Source organism: Xenopus tropicalis, chromosome 2 (genome assembly GCF_000004195.4).
Source record: "Xenopus tropicalis strain Nigerian chromosome 2, UCB_Xtro_10.0, whole genome shotgun sequence".
Lineage (NCBI taxonomy): Eukaryota > Metazoa > Chordata > Amphibia > Anura > Pipidae > Xenopus > Xenopus tropicalis.
In genome coordinates this window covers 46111863-46131906 of record NC_030678.2, presented here as the reverse complement: position 1 = coordinate 46131906, position 20044 = coordinate 46111863, and the positions used below count along the sequence as shown (strand labels likewise).

Here is a 20044-nt window from a genome sequence, read left to right as displayed (position 1 = left end):
GGAGACCCTTCTCCTTGGTGGTATTTGCGATTGCCTGATTGGGTCCCCTGACTGTGTTTCCATTATTCCCAGGTGGGCAAGTAAGTCCAGGCCCGTTTGCACTGAATTCAGCTGGTGTTGTTGCCCGTTATAAGAAAATGCCAACTTAACTGGAAAAAGCCATCTGTAACGTATGCGGTGGTGTTGCAGAACTTTGGTGATAGGTGCCAAAATTTTGCGTTTCTGCAATGTAATGGGAGCCAGGTCCGTGTAGATCTGAAATTGGTGCCCATCATGCTCGAGGGTATTCTTTTGCCGAGACGCTTGTAGGATGGCCACCTGGGTTTGATGGTAATGTAGACGCAAAATTATATCCCTCGGAGGGTCTCCTTCCCTAAGTGGGCGAAGTGCTCGATGGATTCTATCGCACTCTAGCCTTTCCTTTGGGAGATTGGGAACCAGGGCATTGAAAATGTCATTCACCGCGGCCTGTAAATCTGTCACCGTTTCCGGGAGTCCCCTTATGCGCAGATTATTACGGCGGGATCGATTGTCTGAATCCTCGATTTTGTCCATGGTTTCTCGCAATTGCGCTTGTAAATCCACAATATCTTGTTCGTGCGCATCTAGTACCGTCGTTATATCGTCGACCTTTTGTTCTAGGACGTCGGTTCTGTGGCCCAAGTCCTGTATTTGTTTAGAAATGTCGGCCGTTATAGAGGCCGCAGTGGTTGCCAGTTTCTGTTGAAGCATAGTCTTAAACTTATCCAAAAGGGCGGATTCATCACCCGTGCTGCGCTGGGATGGTGTTAACAGATTGGGTTGTGATTCCGGACCCAGCCAAGAGTCCTCTTGAGATTCCATCTGAGGCGGCGGGACTGGTGCAGAGACCGTTTGCGGCCTGGTGAGGAAAGATGCGACACTGCGCGTTACCGGATGCGGGGCACTTTGCGGGCCCTTCTTTTCCCGTTTGCGACGCTTATGTGCCATATACCTCCTTAAAGTGCTTATTAATCTTGACCTCTTTTATGATGCCGTTTTAGAAGCTATTGCGAGGTGCTTTACGGGGTCGGCTAGCTCAACGGTCTGCAGCTCTTTCAAGACGCGGCCATCTTGGTTGGCTGCTCACGAGCGCCCCCCTATATGAACCTTTTTTAAATAATACCTATTATTTTTTAGTATGTTATAAAATGACCTATTCTTGGTAACTTTTTGGATAGTCTTTATTTAATTAATTTGTTTATATAGTTTTTTTTAGTCATTGGCATATAGTGCTTTGCAGTTGTACAATGGAGTCAGTGACCTAGACAGATAAAAAGCTATTGGACTGTAAGGCTACAATTTTGTTGTTACTTTTATTACTTACCTTCCATTCAGACCCTATCCTGTTATCTTCTAGTCCCTTAATTAAGCCACTGCCTGGTTTCTATGGTAAACTGAACCCTAGCAACCCGGTAATATTCCAAACTGGAGAGCTGCTGAATAAAAAGCTAAATGCTGAAAAAATTAAAACCAATTGCAAATAGTGTTATAACATGAATGTCTACATAATGCTAAAACTTAATTAAAAGCATCACTTTGTACCTTTTAGTAAAAAGAAGTATCTCATTTGTTTACAAAAAATTAATAGGCTTAAGAGTTAAATATGTTGCTGTGCAAACATCAAATCTGGATCTGATATTAAAATAAAAAAGCAGAGCAAGAGCAGTACTTATCACTGTAACCCTTTTTTCAGGTAACTCACACAACATTTTTTGTGCTCTTTAGGCTAATAAAGGGCTAAGAGCTGTTTTTAAAGATAGTAGTTCATTAAATAAGAGTATTTCTTGTCTTGTGTTTAACTTCAAGTATAGGTCTTGGAAAACAAAAACACCTGCAGACTGTTGTTTATATATCTAAGCAAGCAAACTTGCTGGTCAATGCAGGGCCGCCATAAGAAACTTTGGGGCCCCACACAAGTTTTTTTATATGGGACCCCTCATGAACACAAGCACACAGTACTAAAATTTAGCCACGCTCAGATGTTACTCTTTTTAGTAAGCCGTTCTTATATAGAGTTCCATTGATTAATGTGTTAATAATTCAGTCAAATCATTGGCGGTCAGTGGAGTTTAACCCCTTCTCACATAGCTGCCCCTGCTCTGTGCTAGCATTGCTTGGTATGGAAGTTATGTACATTTTTGCATAAGTAACATAAACAGCATAAATTTAGGGGCCCAGTGATCTTGCTGTGGGGCCAAATAACTATTAGTAGTTAATAAAAATAGTAAAAAATAATGAATGTGCTACTAAGTCAGTATTTTAATTGGTCAGTTGAGTTTATAGGGTATATGTGGAGTTTATAAGTTATGTAAGTTTCTTTGCAAGTAATGTAAGTTTTTGCATAAGTTGTGCAAATTGCGTAAGCGTAGGGGCCCAATAACCAGGCATTCCCCTGCTGCAAATTTCATGTAGAACACACTGATACAATTCAGTAAATAGCTCCCAATGTAAACAGCTAAAGTTACTCTATAATAAGCAATTCATATAAATAGTTAAAATGAATAATTAATATGCTAATAAGACAGTCAGTTTTATTGGGAGGAGAGGAATTTACCTAAAGTTTTTTAATGCATTGGTAGTCAGTGAAGTTTGTCCCTGCAATGCTTCTCTGCATTGTCTTTTGCTTCATATGCAAGTTACTTATGTTCTTTGCAATTTACGTAGCTTTCTAAGCAGTTTTTACGGAAGTTACATAAATTGCGCAAGTTTCTGCATAACTATAAGATTTCCCGGGGCTGGGGTAAGTGCATTAGTCATAATGTCATACTTTTCTGTATTTCAGGTATCTCTCTGAAGAGCAAGTCTTGGAAACAGAAAACCCCTTTGTGCAATTGTTGAGTGGAGTTGTATGGTTGCTACGAAATGGAACGGTTTACATTAATCAGAGTAAAGCTGCAGAATGTGATAAAACTCAAACTACAGGTAGGGCGTACTATCCGTTAAAAACATTAGGTTTATAGTCTTTGTAGATTAAAGTTTCTTTTTGTTTTTTTTTGTTTTTTTTACACACACTTACTTAATTTCATGTATCAATATATAGTGCCAGCATCTGTAGTAAGCTGCACATTTTCAGGGAAGGCTGACTTGACTTGCAGTCCTTCCATAGAGAACCATGGCATTCAGCTTGCCTAGTGTGCCATAAGCCTTATGGGGTTATATAATAAAAGGTGCAAAGTTTGCTACAGGTCTAATTACATACAGCAACCGATCAGCAACACTTATGGAGAACGGGAAGCTTAATACACATGCACAGATTTTTGCTAGACGTTTGTGTACATTTGCTAATCAAAAGTCCAGACTGAGACAGAGGTGACATCAGCCTCTTTGAACACAGCTGTATTGTTTTAGCGCTTCAGGGGTAGTGTGCACAATATAGATGCTGGATAATAGGCACTGCAGTACTTTTTATGCTCCCTTTCATATGACTACAATTCTTGATGAGAGTTTCCTTGTCCTTTAACACATGTATTATAAAAATATCGATGAGCACATTTTATTTTAGCTATACGTTACATTTTGTTCCATTTGTTCTCATTGTTTAAAAATATTCTATTGTTTTTCTAACAAGGTGACTTTGATCACTTTATTAATGTGATTTCGGCTCGAACTGCTGTGGGGCATGACCGAGATGGTCGACTAATTCTTTTTCATGTAGATGGACAGACAGAAGATAGAGGGTAATAATCTTAAACTTTTTTATTTTAAATTGCAGAAATAAATGTAGACAAGATGGTCATAGTGTGTGATACATCCATCTATCTTTGCCCAGTGATATATTGTTGAGACATTTTGTTCAGACAGCATCCAGTCTCTGTGCCTAGTAGTCCTAGGCAAAAGCTTGATATTGGTCAATCAAAGCAAAAAGTTGCACAGTACTTGCTTACTGCTGGTTTTGTAACTAGGAGTCTGAATGTGCTACATGCAAAATTATGAGCTAGATACAAAGATTTGCATAAGTTAGTAGTAAGTTAGTGACTTTTTCCACCCATAGTAAAGTACCACCTTTCCTCATGGCAGAAACATGGCTGCCCTTAAAAGCAATTACCAGGGAAATGGCTAAAATAACATGTCAGGGTCATTTTAAATAACATCTGAATGCTGTGTCATTAAAGGAGAAGGAAAGGCTAATAAAGAGTTAATCTCAAGCTGCAGGCATACCTTCAGTTGTCTCAATAGTGCCCTTAAGTCTCCCCATATTTCACCTGTTCAGAAGATCTGAAGCCAAACAGGAAGGAAAAACGCTGAGCTGTGTAAAGAAAGTTCCCATAATGCCTCACTCCTGCACAGACACCCAGACCAAGTGAACATGCTCATTTAGTAAGACTATGGGGCACATTCATTAAAACACGAGTTCGAATCCCGAATGGGAAAAATTCAGATTGGATACGATAATTTCTGAAGATCGCAAATATCAAGAAAATGCTACGAAAAAATCGTATTAGTCACAATAATATTGTATTGGCGATCCGAAAGTCACAAAATTTTCATACCGAAAGATTGTAAACAGCGGCAGAACCTTTCCGAATTTTTCACTCAGGCATACAAAAAAGTCGCAAAAAAAACGGCGAAGATACGCTCCGAGTGTTCGTGTCTTAATAAATCTCCCCCTATGAGTCAGCTTCCTGCTGATTGGCTCAGATCCACATTCCTAAGGGGGGGGGGAGTGAGAGAGAGGAGAAAGCTGCGTGTCTGTGGCAGAGGAAAACAGACACAACAGATCTTTTTTCAAAGAAGTCAGTGCAGCGTTTCTGTGAGTGCTTATGGCTCTATTTACATAGACCTTTCTGATAAAGCTTACTTAGTTTTTACCTTTCTTTCTCCTTTAAAGCCTAACTATGTGTGTAAATGCCTTTATACCCCTATTTTCAGTAACTTTAAGCATCTTTTGGATTACTGGATTCCTTTTTACAATTCTCTGCAGACTGAACTTGTGGGAAGTGGCTAACTTCTTAAAAGACCAAGGTGTTATTAATGCAGTAAACCTGGATGGTGGTGGATCAGCAACTCTGGTTATAAATGGAACCCTCTCCAATTATCCATCTGATCACTGGTATTTACATCCTAATATGTGAATGTGTGTCTTTTTAATTATGAAATAGAATAAAAATAAAATATAGATATTAAAGATATGACTTCAGGTTTGCACCTTAGCAAAATAATTTATTAATGTTAACAGAGAGATCTTATTGATAACCCCAGTGGTGGTGTAAAAATAGATGCAGCTTGTTGTGTACTTTACAGCCAATAATTATTTGGTACTTGCATTCCACAAAGCAGCTTCTAGCCCTTGCGCTTAGTACAAGTGCACCAGTCCTGCCTTCTGTTCTGAATCATGCACATGCACACCTATCGACATAGAGGTACCCAGGAGCTACCACCACTTTTAAACTAGTGATAATTCCAGTGTTTACCTCTGCGGAATGTGACAAAAGGCACAACAGACTTCCAGTGAATAATGGGCAACTGCAACACATTTGTGCTGAGCTTTGGTAATGAAGCAGTAATTATTGACGCATCTTCTGCAATTGTGGTTGCACACAATCCCGCTTATTGCTGCAGAGGAACCCTGCAACTCTCGCCACCCTTAAAAGTGCATGCCCCAGCTCAGGAGACGTGCTGGTTACTATTATGTCACACACAAGTACAGTACAATAAATAAACTAGGGTACTTGATAATTATGGACATGCATGTGCCCTAACATTGCTATCCCCACAAGTAACTTCCTACCTGTGTGGATTTTTTAGCTCTTGTAAAGGGGTTGGGATCTTCACAAAAATATATGTTTCCCCCAACTGGCGTTTGGGCTCTTTTAGCTAGCACATCTGGTGGGGGAAACAATTTCTGGAATGATGGATGCCCCTTAATAATTCAATTCTGGAAAAAAATGCAGTTCATAAAACCCATAATTTGTGATGTACTATTTAAAAATTCTAAGTTTTTATTAAGGTGAACCCTTTAAGGCAGGGATCCCCAACCTTTTATACCCGTGAGCCACATTTAAATGTAAAAAGTTTTGGAGAGCGACACCAGCATGAAAAAAGTTTCTGGAGGTGCCAATGAGAGCTATAATTGGCTATTTGATAGCCCCTATGTTGACTGGAAGCCTACAAAAGGCTCTGTTTGGCAATTACACTGGGTTTTATGCGATCAAAGCTTGCCCCTAACCTGAATTTCAAAAATAAGCACCTGCTTAGAGGCCACTGGGAGCAACATCAAAAGGGTTGACAAGCAACATGTTGCTCACAAGCCACTGGTTAAAGGACAATGAAAGGTTAATATAAATTAAAAGTAAGTCTAAAGGCATTCTTTTTAAGTACTTACTGCATATCTAAATTCCCAGATCCCTGCTTGCTTCTCTGAGATATGGTGCTGGCAGCCTACAGCAGTGTGAAGCCTACAGTGACATCACTGAAATCTCTCTTCCCTTCCTGTAGGCTGTTCTGAGCTACACATGCCCACCAGCCGCGGATCTGCCAGAGGGGGGGGGGAGGGAATGAAACACATGTGCAGTATGAAGCAAGGAGGGAAAGGAAGGGAGAATACCTTTTTAGAGATGGCTGCCTGTTCTAGAAAATGTGAAGTATGTGTGACTGAGTAAATATTTGATTAGGTGAGCCAAAAGTGTGGCATTTTTACTAAACAATAGGAGGACTATTGGGCAGTATGCTTTTTAAATTTTGGCTTGCATTCTCCTTTAAGGATCGATGCTTTAAGGGCTTGAAAGAGTTTACATCTGCATACACTGCAGATTCACTTGTGTGGCAAGGTCACCAACTGAGCGAATCTAGGCCCGATTTGGGCAAGACATAAATTGGGGCCTATGGAAGTCCTTCAGAAGAGGCCCATGTATAATCACCTTAAATCATTCAATGTAATTTGAACAGATGTTGTTACCTATAGTGCGGAACACAATACAGCAAATTGCTGCTGCAGAATCTTAAAGGGGAAGGAAAGACTAGTAAAGAGTTAATCTCAAGCTGCAGGCATACCTTCAGTTGTCTTAATAGTGCCCTTAAGTCTCCCCATATTTCACCTGTTCAGAAGATCTGAAGCCAGACAGGAAAAAAGAAAGTTCCCATAATGCCTCACTGCTGCACAGACATGCAGACCAAGTGAACATGCTCCGTTAGTAAGACTATGAGTCAGCTTCCTGCTGATTGGCTCAGATCCACATTCCTAAGGGGAGGGTGAGTTCTTAGCATTCTTGAGGGAGGGGGGAGCAGGAGAGAGGAGAAAGCTGCGTGTCTGTGGCAGAGGAAAACAGACACAACTAATCTTTTGACAGAGAAGTCAGTGCAGCGTTTCTGTGAGTGCTTATGGCTGTATTTACATAGACCTTTCTGATAAAGCTTACTTAGTTTTTACCTTTCTTTCTCCTTTAAGTGTATACAAGCTCCATGCAGGGAGGAATGCATGTCAAAGCATTGAATGTTATGCAAAGCGACATTCTTGTGCAATAGACATATTTTTATTTAACTACTACTGGATTCTTATGTTACATAGATTTAATTTCACTCTTTTTACCCTCAGTACCTATGACCCAATGTGGCGCTGCCCGAGGAGCATCTCCACTGTAGTGTGTGTTCATGAACCTTTTTGTGATCCCCCTGACTGTTCAGGTCATGGGCAATGTGTTTTGGGAGAGTGCCAGTGTACAGACTTTTGGATTGGGCCTGCTTGCTCTGTTCTTAGTTGTGGCCCTTTGAACTGCAATGCACATGGAAACTGTACTGAAGGTGAGTCAGTAAACATATTTATATAAAAAATATTAGCCTTCACTAAGGCATTACATGACTTTATTAAAGCACAAGGCGAAAGGCCGAGTGCTTTTATAGAGGTCAGGCAACTCCAAGATAACTTAAAGTGTAGTTCACAGCAACAGTGAGTGGGTAAAAACAAGGCATTAAGGTGGGGGTCATAAGAGACACAGATTAGTGTGAGTGTCTCTGATGTCATAACACACTGTTTATTAGGATATAATTCACAGTTTAGCACATGAGTTCTAATGTAGTGATCACATGTAATAGTGAAAGTGTTAAAGGAGAAGGAAAGGCAAATGTTAGGCACCCCCAAGTGACTTAAATCGCTTACCTTCTACCCCGGGCTGGTGCCCCTGTTAGGAGAGAACAGCACCAGCCCGGGGTACCTGTAGCGCTTCCTCCTTCCTCTTTTGTCGCGCGCGCGCATGCGCAGTAGAGTGAAAAGCCGAACTTTAACAGAGAAGTCGGCTTTTCACTCTACTGCGCATGCGCCTGTCCTTAGTCCTTCCAAAAGCGAAGGAGGAAGCGCTGCGCTACAGGTACCCCGAGCTGGTGCTGTTTTCTCCTAACAGTCCTAACATTTTGGCACCCCCAAGGGACTTAGCCTTTCCTTGTCCTTTAACATGTAATAATAGTATTACATACATAAAATCACAAACTTTTCTTGGCACTGGTGCCAAACCTATTCCATAAGTGCATGAGTGTATAGCTTAGACAGGTCCTTATATATGGGAGTGCTGTATTTTAGACCCTCGTATGAGACAGCCAGCATTTGCAGGGTTGTTCGATGCATGACCCCTGGAACAAGGGGCCTCAATTTTTTTTCTTTTGTATACAATATCCTATCAACTACTTCCACCTCATCAAAATTCTTTAACCAATATTTTGTAGGTGGATGTGTGTGTGACCAGGGCTGGATTGGTACTGACTGCAATATTTGTAAGTATATATTTTGGCATTTTAAATTTGTTGGCAAACTAATTAAAACATGAACAGCAAGGTTTCTTCTAAATGACTACCCTTATGAGATGTGGAAATTCTGAACTCTGTTAGAGGATGTATTTACCTGAGCACTGCATTATTCTCAGCAAGCTGCAATATAAAAATATATTTGCATATAATTACTGCTTAGTCCTTTTTAAGTAATTCTTTTTTTATGATTTTCTCTTCTCTACTATAAAACAGTACCTTGTATTTGATGATAACTAAGATGCATAAATCCATGTTGGTTTTTTTTGTCTTATTCGGTACTAGCCGAAAAGAAGAAGGAAAGCTACTGAGGCATCTTATTGCCAATAGATTTGTCACAAAAGTGCAAGCTATCACGCTATATTTATTCTGCAGAATACTTCATCATACATGAGTAAACCGCCCTAGAAGCCCCCTCTGTTTGTTTAAGATAGCAGCTGCCATTTTAGCTTGGTCTGACTTCACATCCAGGCGTATGCATGCAAGAGAAAAATAGATCTCAGCTTAGATTCCAGGAGAAGGGAGAGGGTGAGAGGAACAAACTGAGCAGGCTCGTGCCATGCCCTGAAAGATTTTTCTGAGAGCATGAAGTCTGACACAAAAGATCATGTATATAGAAAGAAAGAAATGTTGTGGTTTTCCATCATACATTAATTAAAATGTTCAATGGCTTTGTATTGTATTTGTAAATATAGTTACAGATGAAAGCAGGGTTTTTCCCTTTCTGTTCTCTGGGTCTGACTCTTAAGGGCAATGACACACAGAGCTACTTGCAGCCAGCTACTTGTCACAGCTACAAAATAGCCAATACTAATAATTGTCTCTATGTGTGTTTTAGCAGAGACAATTCTCAGCAGGGTATTTTCTGGCAGTTTGTAGAAGCGGCAAGTAGCTATACCCCCCCCCCCCCCAGTGATTAACACCCGTTCCTCCTCCTTTAAAACAATGTAACAAGTCAGGCCTAGTTTAGTTTTTTAATGACCTTGCTTGCAACATTGTTTCAGTAGTCAGAGCCAGAAGTTAAGATAATGCAAACAGACAGATACTTTTTAATTTTCAAATAACTGTAAAATAACTGAAATTAAAATATATTGTAAAGTTGCTTAGAGTAACATTGTCTTTCACTATGCATGCACTATATTTTGGGTTAAGGTATGACAATCCAATATATGGAAAGACCACTTATTCAGAATACCATTTATGAAGAAGGAGGAGAGCACCAGAATGCAGATAAACTTTTTAGTGATATGCATTGCAGACTAAAACTCAAAATGTTTACTGCTATACAGTGTACTTTATCATTCAACAGAACGTAGGGAATGTAATAAAGCCCTCAAACCCTCCCCCAGTGTCCTGCTTGGTGAGTAGTTAGTCCTTCAGTTGGGTAATTCCTTAGTCAGTTAAACTCCAACAAGTCTGTAAACTTGAAACTACTAAACTTGTAACTGCATACTTTGTGCCTGATATCCCAGGCCCAGGCATTCCAGATAACAGATCCTATACCTGTATTACAAAAATACTGAAAATAGAAAGTAGGGATGCACCGAACCCAGGTTTTTGGGTTTGGCTTAACCCCCAAATCCACCCTGATGGATTCAGCTGAATACCCGAACCGAATCCAAATCCTAATTAGCATATGCTAATTAGGATCTGGAAGAGGGTAGAAATCGCAGCGCGCAGCGCGCAGAGCGATTTCCCCCCCCCCCAACATTTAACCCTTCCAAATGCTAATTTGCTTATGCTAATTAGGATTCAGATTTGACCCGAATCAGAACCTTGCCAAAAAAGGCCAAATCGGGGCCGAATACCGAACCAAATCCTGGATTCGGTGCACCCGTAATAGAAAGTAATACTGACCTAGAGAAAGACGGTCAGAAAATGTAAGCAGTGTTTATCTAGTAAGCAGCTATACAGATGTTTGTTTTTAAACAGCTGACCAGTAGGTACCAACTTAAGACCTTTTATAGCATTTACCCCATAGAGTATTCTATAGAATTGTTAATAAATATACCAATATTTGAACATGTGTGATTGTAAATACAAAGTCATGATCCATTTTCCTGTTTAATAAAAACATTTTATAATTTAAAGTACAAGCACAAGACATTGAGGCAGGGCCCATTTATTTAGCAATTCAAACCAGTAATCTTCATTTGGTGGATTTTCTTAATTAAAATATATTTTCTTGTATTATATCATGCTTAGTTTATCGTTCCAAAAATGCCATGATATGTTGCTTCCAGATTATGAAAATAGAAATACAATAATTTATTAGCTCAGTAAATGCACAGAAAGGCCTGAAAAACAGTCTATTTGTAAATATAATAATGGTGTATGCTGTATGCAATGCTTGCTCTTTATGCACTTGAGTGTGGTGAAGGATTGGGGACACGATCCTGCGTAAGACACATGCTCATAGTGAGTATACTGGATCATGCATTTGCTTATTATATGTATGTATCTGGGGCTGTTGGGGACATAGCACATGCAAGAAATACAATTGTCTTTCTTCCCAACCAGAATGTGGGCATTGGGGGAGTAATTTTGATATGCTAGGTGCTCTTTAACTTGCTTATGGTCAATGCTGCTGTGCTCTGCATCTTATGTGGGATTGCAAATTCACTGCATCCTTGGTGCTACTTGTCGTAATTCTATAATGTGTTATCTCTACTCCTATAATCCTCCACTAGGGATATATGATTTCAATGTGTCTAAGGGGAGGTGATTTACTAGTATATTGAACATAAGATGTTCAAACTTTTGCAAATGCTGCAATTGCTATTTTCTTTGTTCCTATGTTTTAATCGTTTTTGAAATAAAATATAACTATGCATTAACATTTAACACACTGATTTCTGTATTAATTGGTTACTACTTCTCACTTACAAAATTAACTAAATATGTAATGTGGCAAGGGGTGTCCAAACTTTTGAATTAAATTCTATATACAGTGTATATATTTCCTGTTTTTATGAACAGTTCTTTAATAATCTGTGGCACACAGGGCAGGATTGATACCAATTCACTTCATATGTATCCGATATAAACTCCCTTTTGTTCCAGATTAGATGCTTAGATGGTTATGTTAGATTATGTTGTATGGTATAAGTCACTGATATATTCCGGTTATTAGCTTGTGTACAGGGTCATTATGGTCATTATGGTGAAGGATGTACAAAGAAATGCCCTTGCCAGAACAATTCCACATGTAACCACATTGATGGGTCCTGCCAGTGTTCAGATGGTTACACAGGATTGCATTGTGAAGAAGGTACGTTATTTTGACATAAGAGTTCTCATGCACTTTCAGATGAGTGTTTTTTTAATGATAGCATAGTATTAAAAATGCTGCAAAGTCATAAAAATGAAAAATCATGCCATAGCAGTCTGACCCCAGTGTCCATTGCAACTGATCTTTGGGCACTTTGAGTGTTATAAACCAAACTGTAATGATGGTTTCAAAATTATTTCCCTTACAGTTGGTCTTCAGAGAGATCATTACACCTTTGCATTGTCTTGTGCCACCAGAGTGCCATGCCAGATGGAGTATTTGCCATCAAATATTCTTTGTACCATTGTACCAGTTTAGCCATTGTACCAGTTTATGTTGATGGGTTCTTGAAGTTAAGAATACAAATTAATATAATAGATACTGGAATTTATTGTCACAAATTTCCAAAACCACTATTAATCTGTTCCATTTAAAGGTGAAGGAGTTAGCCAATAATCTTTACCTCCTCAGGTGCACCACTCATTGAATGTATGTCACACACTGTTTGTACGGTGTAGCTTAATTATAAAACCAATAAAAGAGTTTAAGGGAAGGGATGCAATTCCATATTACAATGTCCCTGTGCTTGCCTTTATTATTTGGACATGACACTTACTGACATATTTTTGGTTGGGAGTTATGAATCAAGACTTAGAGGCTGTTTTATAAAAAAAAAAAAAAATATGATTTCAAAATGATCTCAAATGTGCACTAAAAACTCAAATCTTAAAAACTCTTTCAAAAACATGGAAAAAAAAAATCAATTTCTGCCCTTTATTTTTAATGAGTCTGCCAAATGTGTGGGAGATATCATATCTCTTTACATTTCCCATGTAAGGGGTGCCCGCTGTTTAAATTCAGGCCTGTGGGTGGCGCATAGGCATGCCCTGGAAAACAAAAGCTAGGAAGCGCCAAAGGACACAAGGTGCTGGAGACATAATGGATAAATGGGAAAAACGCTTATTTTGTAGGCAATTATGAATAATATACAGTGCTGGTTTCACTTTGGGCTAAACATTAATCCTATCTGTAAAAATGGCCCCTTTATTGGAGCTCCCTATAGATCCTCTCACTTCTCCGTCCAGTGTGAAATGATGAGTGGGCGTGTCCTAACGGTCCCTGCCAGAAGCACAGTAGGAGGGGGATAGCCAATCACAGCCCTGCACTCACACAAGCACAGACAGGCTTCAGTTCCCTATCAGGTCACCCCAGCTGCTGATTGGTTCCTATCCTACAGTGCAGTGTACGGAGGGCCACCGGCTCATCCAGAGAATTCAGCCAGCAGGAAGTGGCACAGAAACACAACTTTTTAAAGCACAATCCTTCTATATCTAGAGGAGTATAATTCACTGGTACATTCAAAATTTTTATAGGATATGTCTCCTTTAACATGTGCTTATAGTAGACACTGGATTCTGGTCTTCATTGTGCATAACATTGTTGCATTATATACTAAATTTTAATCCAGTTTACACATTTAATTAAGAGAAGAGTATAAAAAGGTGCTTTTATTTTTACTTGTTATAATTTAAACATTTTGTTTCATAAACAGTTTAAACAATATTTATCGACATTTTAAAATTCCTCTGTTGCAGTGTGTCCTCTTGGGTTTTATGGTGCAGGATGCCAACGTGCTTGCCAGTGTGTAAATCAGTGCTATTGCCATCATGTAACTGGAAGCTGCAATATTACTGAAGAGCCCAGATTAAGTGAACTGTCATCAAAAGGTGAGTTTCCTATTATATACTGTCATTTAAATTCAGAAACCTGGCATTATTGTCCAAAAACATTTCCCTCTAAAAATCCAATATTGCCACCCTAAGACCAAACTATTTTTACAGCAGTCTATGGGGCTGATTTACTAATCCACGAATCCGAATGAGAAAAATTCGGATTGGAAAACAAACATTTTTCGACTTTTTCGTATTTTTTGCGATTTTTTCGTTGCTGTTGCGACGTTCCCGTAAATTGTCGCGACTTTTTCGTAACTTTTTCATAGCCATAACAAATTTCGTGAATTGTCGCGACTTTTTCATTGCCATTATGCCTTTGGAGAATTGTCGCGACTTTTTCATTGCCATTATGCCTTTGGAGAATTGTCGCGACTTTTTCTTGCCATTATAACTTTCGTGAATTGTTGCGACTTTTTCATAGCCATTACGACTTTTGCGAATTGTCGCAACTTTCGTATTGAGAGCTCTAAAAAGTCGCGACAATTTGCGAAAAAGTCGCAAAGTACCGATCATTACGAAAAAAACGCATTCAGACGCTTTTCGGACGTTCGTGGATTAGTAAATGTGCCCCTATCTGTTTGCCTCTCACTCTGATACTTCTCACTGTTTTTTGTGTTTAAAAATAGAGAAATGGACCTAGATATTTCTTGTTCCAGATCCTTCTCTTAATAAAAGTGCAGTTAATAAACAGTCAATAAATGATTTTCTTTAGGAAAATAAGGCACAATGGGGTACACATTTAAATAAGTTTAACCTGCAAAGTATTTCTTGAAATTATTTGCCAATCATTTGCAAACCATTTTTAATAATTTCAGGGACTTTTGCCATTCCTTTTTTCCTGTTCTGCATATAACTGGATATAAATGGAGATTTTGCTTTATTTAGAGCAGTGCTGTCCAACTGGCAGTCCGCATTGAGGACCAAGCATGTGGTTTTTTGCTGCACTAGCACCATTGTGATAAAATAGGTGTGGTTTGAAGTGGGTGTGGTTTTAAAAGGGGGAGTGGTCAAAACGGCCCTCCACCATGTATGCTAGAGAAATTCCTGCCCTCAGCACCGCAGAAGTTGGACAGCACTGATTTAGAGCAAGAAGTATCTAAAAGTTATACCTCATACGTAAAGAAGGCAAAAAGTAAGTTCAGCACAAGCTCTATTCATTGAACTAATGTTGAAAATGGTGGTATACTGCCCCTTTAAACTTAGAGCAAGTTAAAAAAACAAAAAAACAATGAATTGAATATTTTTGAATATGCAGTTTTAGCCATTAATTTAAGATGCATTTACATGCTCATTAGGAGGGATTTAGAAAATGTTGCAGTGAAGTTTTCCTGTCTCTGTTCTGTATCTCTGTTATGTAACTCTGTCTTTACAGTTGGACAGTGTATGGAAACCCTGCTGTGTACATCCTTGAAAAACACCCAGCACTCAGAAACTGCAGTAAATATTTTTACACCGTAAGTTTTCCCCTCTTGTTTTCTAAACTACTTGTTTTAGAGGACACCTATAACATAACTGAAAATCCCCCAGTCGTTTAGGCTATAATGAATATATCATTTCACTCTGGGCTTAAAATAATTACCTTTAAAACTTGTCTCTTTATTGAAGCTCCCTATAGGTCTGCTACTGTCCCTATCTGTGTTTCAAATAAGGGGTGGATGGGTCCTGATGGTCCCTACCAGAAGCACAGTAAAGAGGGATAGCCAGTCACGGACCCACAGTCACACAGGGTTCATTTCCCTATCAGGTCAGCCTATCTGCTGATTGGTTTCTGTTCTATAGTGCAGTTTGCACATTTCTTCTATATTTAAATGAGTATAATGTACTGGGACATTTTTTTTAATTTTTGCAACTTCGTTTTTTAACATACTTTAATTTAACATGAAAGATCTTATTTGTAAGATATATATAAAAAACATAAGCCCCTGGCAAGAACAAGGTACTGAAGGCTTCTTTTTACAGTAGTATAGAACGTTTGAGAAACATCTCTACTCTGGCTAAAAATTTGCATTTGTTGGGTTCAGATTCAGTTTGCAATGTAGTCAAATTGATTATGGAAAATATGGTATTCAGCAGAATCCCAAAATATGGATTTGGTGCATCTCTGCTAGTGTTATGAGGCAGTTCACAAATAAATGCCCTGAATTGCCCCTCCCACCCCCTCCTTCAGTTATTTACTGTGTTGGACTTCCACATCTCTTAAGCTATGGCTGCTATAGCTATGACATCAGCGTGCAAGTAAATAATGATGTAAGTAGTTCCTCCAGCCTATTGGCTCCTTTTCCTGCCCACAAGCCATGGGTCACAACAGAAGCTGAATTGATGCTGCAGTCTGACACCAATAAATAAAGGGGAGGGAGGCAAGGCTGTATTGTGAATTTAAAAAAGTTTGATTTAGTGCCATGAAGGTTTTTTTAGTGGTACTGACACAGTAAAAACTTTTAATGTGGGTTCTTCATTAAAAAAAAAAAGTGTGTATGATAAAGACAGGTACTTTGCAAGTCATAATATTTGGGCATTTAAAGTGGCATCAGGTTGATAGAAAGTCTTACCATAGCAACCAGACATTTGTTAGAACGAAGGATGGGAATGAATAGCACAATCTATGAAGAGAACACAGGAACAAGGGTTAGGAAACAAGTACATCAGGGTGTGTTTTAGCAGAGGTAGACTAATGAAATGCTTCCTCTTGGTTCCTGGATAGCTTATTTGGGAGCTTGACTGATGGGAGAAGTCAGAGCATTCCAGAGTTAGAGTAGCTGTGATTTATATATAAACTGCTTAATGGTATGCAATGTGAAGTAGCTGTTAAGAAAAAAGGGAAAGTTGTAGTTTTAACAACAGCTCAAGGAACACAATTCATTCAGGTATATTCTAAACTAATCCATATATCCATTTCCTTGTTCTAGGTGGACATGGGTTATATTAACCTGTACCCTTGGTTTTCTACTTGTAATCAGTGCTGCATTCAATTTGAAACAGGTGTCACAGACCCGGGTTCGACAAATAGATAGCAAGTATTCTTACCACCAGCTTCTGGAGGTTAATGGAAATATGGAGGTAGCTGGGATGCTTGACCCATGGGATGCAAATCAAGATGGTACCTAAGCATTACCTTCTGAGGCTGCAAGTCGTGACTTGTAGTTTAAAAACAACAAATTCTACTCTGCTTACTGAGCCACACAAAAACTGTGCCTTGAATTCACCCCTAAATTGGGGTGAGAAGCCTAAAATGTATTACGCACACAAAATCTCTCAAGCCTGCATATCCAGCAAGGTACAGCATTCAAATAAACCTGCCACACATGTGACTTTGTTGGTGGTTGGCTGGAATTTCTATCTACTGTAATTATTTTACTTTTTACAGAAATACTTTGCACTATAAAATGCTTCAGATTTTCTTTTGGGTTTTTTTTCTTTTTACATTTACCTTTACCTAAACTTTTTAATAATTCAAAAGAATGTAATGTATTGAAATAGTTTGTTAATGTATGTATATGCTGTTTGTTGTTGTTGCTCAGCGTACCAAAAATAATTCAAGCCAGGAGTGATCTGGGCCATCCTAGCCCCCTGAGGCAGCAGAGCCCAGAGGCTTTCAATCTTCCTGCCTCCCCAACTACCCACGCTTACAGAAGTACAACCCTGTTTGCAAAAAAGTTTACACACTGTGTAAAATGTAAATAAAAATAGAACAGGCTGATTTGCAAATCATGTAAACCCTATATTTAATTGCAAATAGAACAAAGACAACATATGAGAAACTTTTTCTGAAATATATTTGCTCATTTTGAATTTGATGCCAGAAACATGTTTCAAAAAAGTTGTGTGAGGGGATTGTTTCCCACTGTGTTGCATCACCTCTTCTTTTAACAACACACTGGGGAGACCAATTGCTTTAGTTTTAGGGTTAGAACCAACAAAGCTGTTCATCGCCCAAGATATTGCAGGCAAATAACTGCTCCAAAATGGCTTTCCACTGGCAACAATTGGAGTCACCAGTGGAAAGTTCTTCACTTTGTTTTCCGAAGTTGCGCAAAGTTGCCTGTAGGAGGAAACTTTGTGCAACTTCAGATTACCGAAGCAATGGGAAGGGCTTTCGAACAGCGAGAAAGCCATTTCAGAATTGTTAGTCACCGTGATAGCAGAGATCTATCTTGGGTGACTGAAACCCTCAGTAGGTTCTTTTTTGAAACATGTTGTTGGCACCGAATTCAAAAGGAGCAGATATTTTTCAGAAAACAAAATGTTCATTTTCCACAACTATTTTTTGGAAACTTGCTGTATAAAAGCCTGAGTGGGGTCCTGATTGAATTACACTTGCCATATTTATGTGCAAAATAGATTTATTTCCCATAATGGAGGGGGGTGCTATGAAGATTTTACTCTGGGACCACAAGGTTCTAGTTATACCAGTATTCAACTCTAAATCAATGAATAAATCCCTTTTGAATTTACCAGATGAAATTGTATTCGAGATAGCTGAATATATATGCTAAAGTTATGGTGTAGCTTTGGCTACTTTTCTTTCATTGGTTAGTTTACTGAAAGAAAATATGCTTTATACTAGTGTTCCTAGGCCCCCAAGCCTCTTTGCTAAACAGTATTCCTCCCCATCTCCACTCTGTTTGCCATAGGACCACTCCGTGTTTACTCCCTATCAAGCTTTTCCTGTATGATGAACACAAGGAAACTGGGTTACGGTGAGACATCATGTACTGCAGGTCAAAACCTGTTTGATTATATTTTTGACAAGCAAGTCACAGCTTTTATGCTTGGTTTACACAAGATGTTTTGTCAAATATTGTTCAATGCCAAAATTTTCATATGTGTTTTATCATTTATTAATTTCTGATTCAGGGAAACAATTACAGCAGAGTTTTTGCATACTGCAATTTTGGTCTGATCCTTCAAAAAGGACAACAGTCAGATTCCATTTGGCTCTGTGGTATCATGTGCCATTTATTTTCATTAAAGGAATTGGTATACCTGCTTCAGCTAAACAAGTGTTATAATCCGTCCCAGCCACTTGTCCTGTTTTCAGCATCTTATGGGTGCAGGAGTAGGAAGTTGCTCAGTCTGGCACAGAAGCCATGTTCTGTCCAAGCCAAGGCAATGTCACGTACATTTAAAGGGGCGGTATGCACCTACGTAGATACACCTTTTCTCAATATGAGCACAAAAATACAGGACTATTCCACATTTATTTCAATTCAAACAAAATATTTTCTAATTTTTTTTCCTTGAACTACCCTTTGAGATAAATAGAAGTTTTGCCTGGGGACCTGGTAATTTGTTTTACAACCCACTCCTCCTCAAACAGTGACTTGACGTAAGTTGGGAAATGAAAGTGGTTTCGGTTTCTTCTTTTTTTAAAAAAAATAAAAAAAGAAGATTCTTAAATCAGTAGGCAAAATATATGATTACCACAAGCTCTATTCATAGAGCTCATGTTCACAAGGAATTATACCCCTAAACATTGCTGGTCTCTATACCAAAATATCACATAAAACTTTGTGCAAACTATATTTTAATAATAGTATGTGCCATTGGGTAATCTCATATTGTGTCACTGCCATTTTACATACCAAAGTTTGTTCCCCTTGCTTGTATGAGGCTCTGTGATCACAAACAAATCATAGGCACACGTACATGTGTTCCATCAGCCAATGAATAGACAGAACTGTGCATTTTACTCCCACACTTCTTCCTGTTATAGTCGGAACATCCATTGCACAAAACAGGAGTCTGCCCCTGTTTTGTGAACTACGTTATAAATTATTAGGACAAAGGGATTTCAAGAAAGCAATGTATAAGATAGATATAGAGCACCTGGTGGCTGCATTAACATTTTTCTAGTTAAGATGGTATATTTTATTTAAATAATAAAACCTTGTTGCACTTTTTGAACTGTTGAAAAGTTGTGATTTTAATGTACTAAAATAATATCTTGCAATGGAGTTTGTTATGCTGTGCTTTTAAAAAATGCCTTTACGGAGTATGTAATAATTTATCTTTTAGAATATGAAGACTATGCATATATTGTTTGTAATTCTTAATTTTAAATTCAGCATAGATTTTGAAGTATTATTAAATAGTCCAAAATGTCATTGCCTTATATTTATATACATTGAAATGCCATTCTGATGTCAGATGTTTACTGCTGAAGAAAAAAGTGTTATGAGACAAGATCTACATTTGTTAAGACATTATCTACTTAAAACCCGATGTATATAATTACCCTCTTTAATACAGTCATTTTCAAACCAAAATAAATACCTTTGTCACTTAAAAA

General features: G+C 38.5%; 1 protein-coding gene across 4 annotated transcripts in view; it reads left to right on the top strand.

The window, feature by feature from the left end:
- The window catches only part of nagpa (N-acetylglucosamine-1-phosphodiester alpha-N-acetylglucosaminidase), a 32189-nt gene extending 12145 nt beyond the window's left edge, over positions 1-20044 (top strand). For 2 of the 4 annotated variants that reach the window (XM_004911645.4, XM_002942145.5), the window contains exons 4-12: positions 2804-2943; positions 3590-3698; positions 4943-5071; positions 7553-7758; positions 8674-8721; positions 11885-12022; positions 13618-13749; positions 15128-15209; positions 16662-20044. In XM_004911645.4, the coding sequence (XP_004911702.1) occupies positions 2804-2943; positions 3590-3698; positions 4943-5071; positions 7553-7758; positions 8674-8721; positions 11885-12022; positions 13618-13749; positions 15128-15209; positions 16662-16860 (1183 nt within the window). In that variant the 3' untranslated portion in view covers positions 16861-20044. The remainder of the gene's footprint in view (positions 1-2803; positions 2944-3589; positions 3699-4942; positions 5072-7552; positions 7759-8673; positions 8722-11884; positions 12023-13617; positions 13750-15127; positions 15210-16661) is intronic. The other 2 variants (XM_031896759.1, XM_004911646.4) reach the window with 2 other exon arrangements.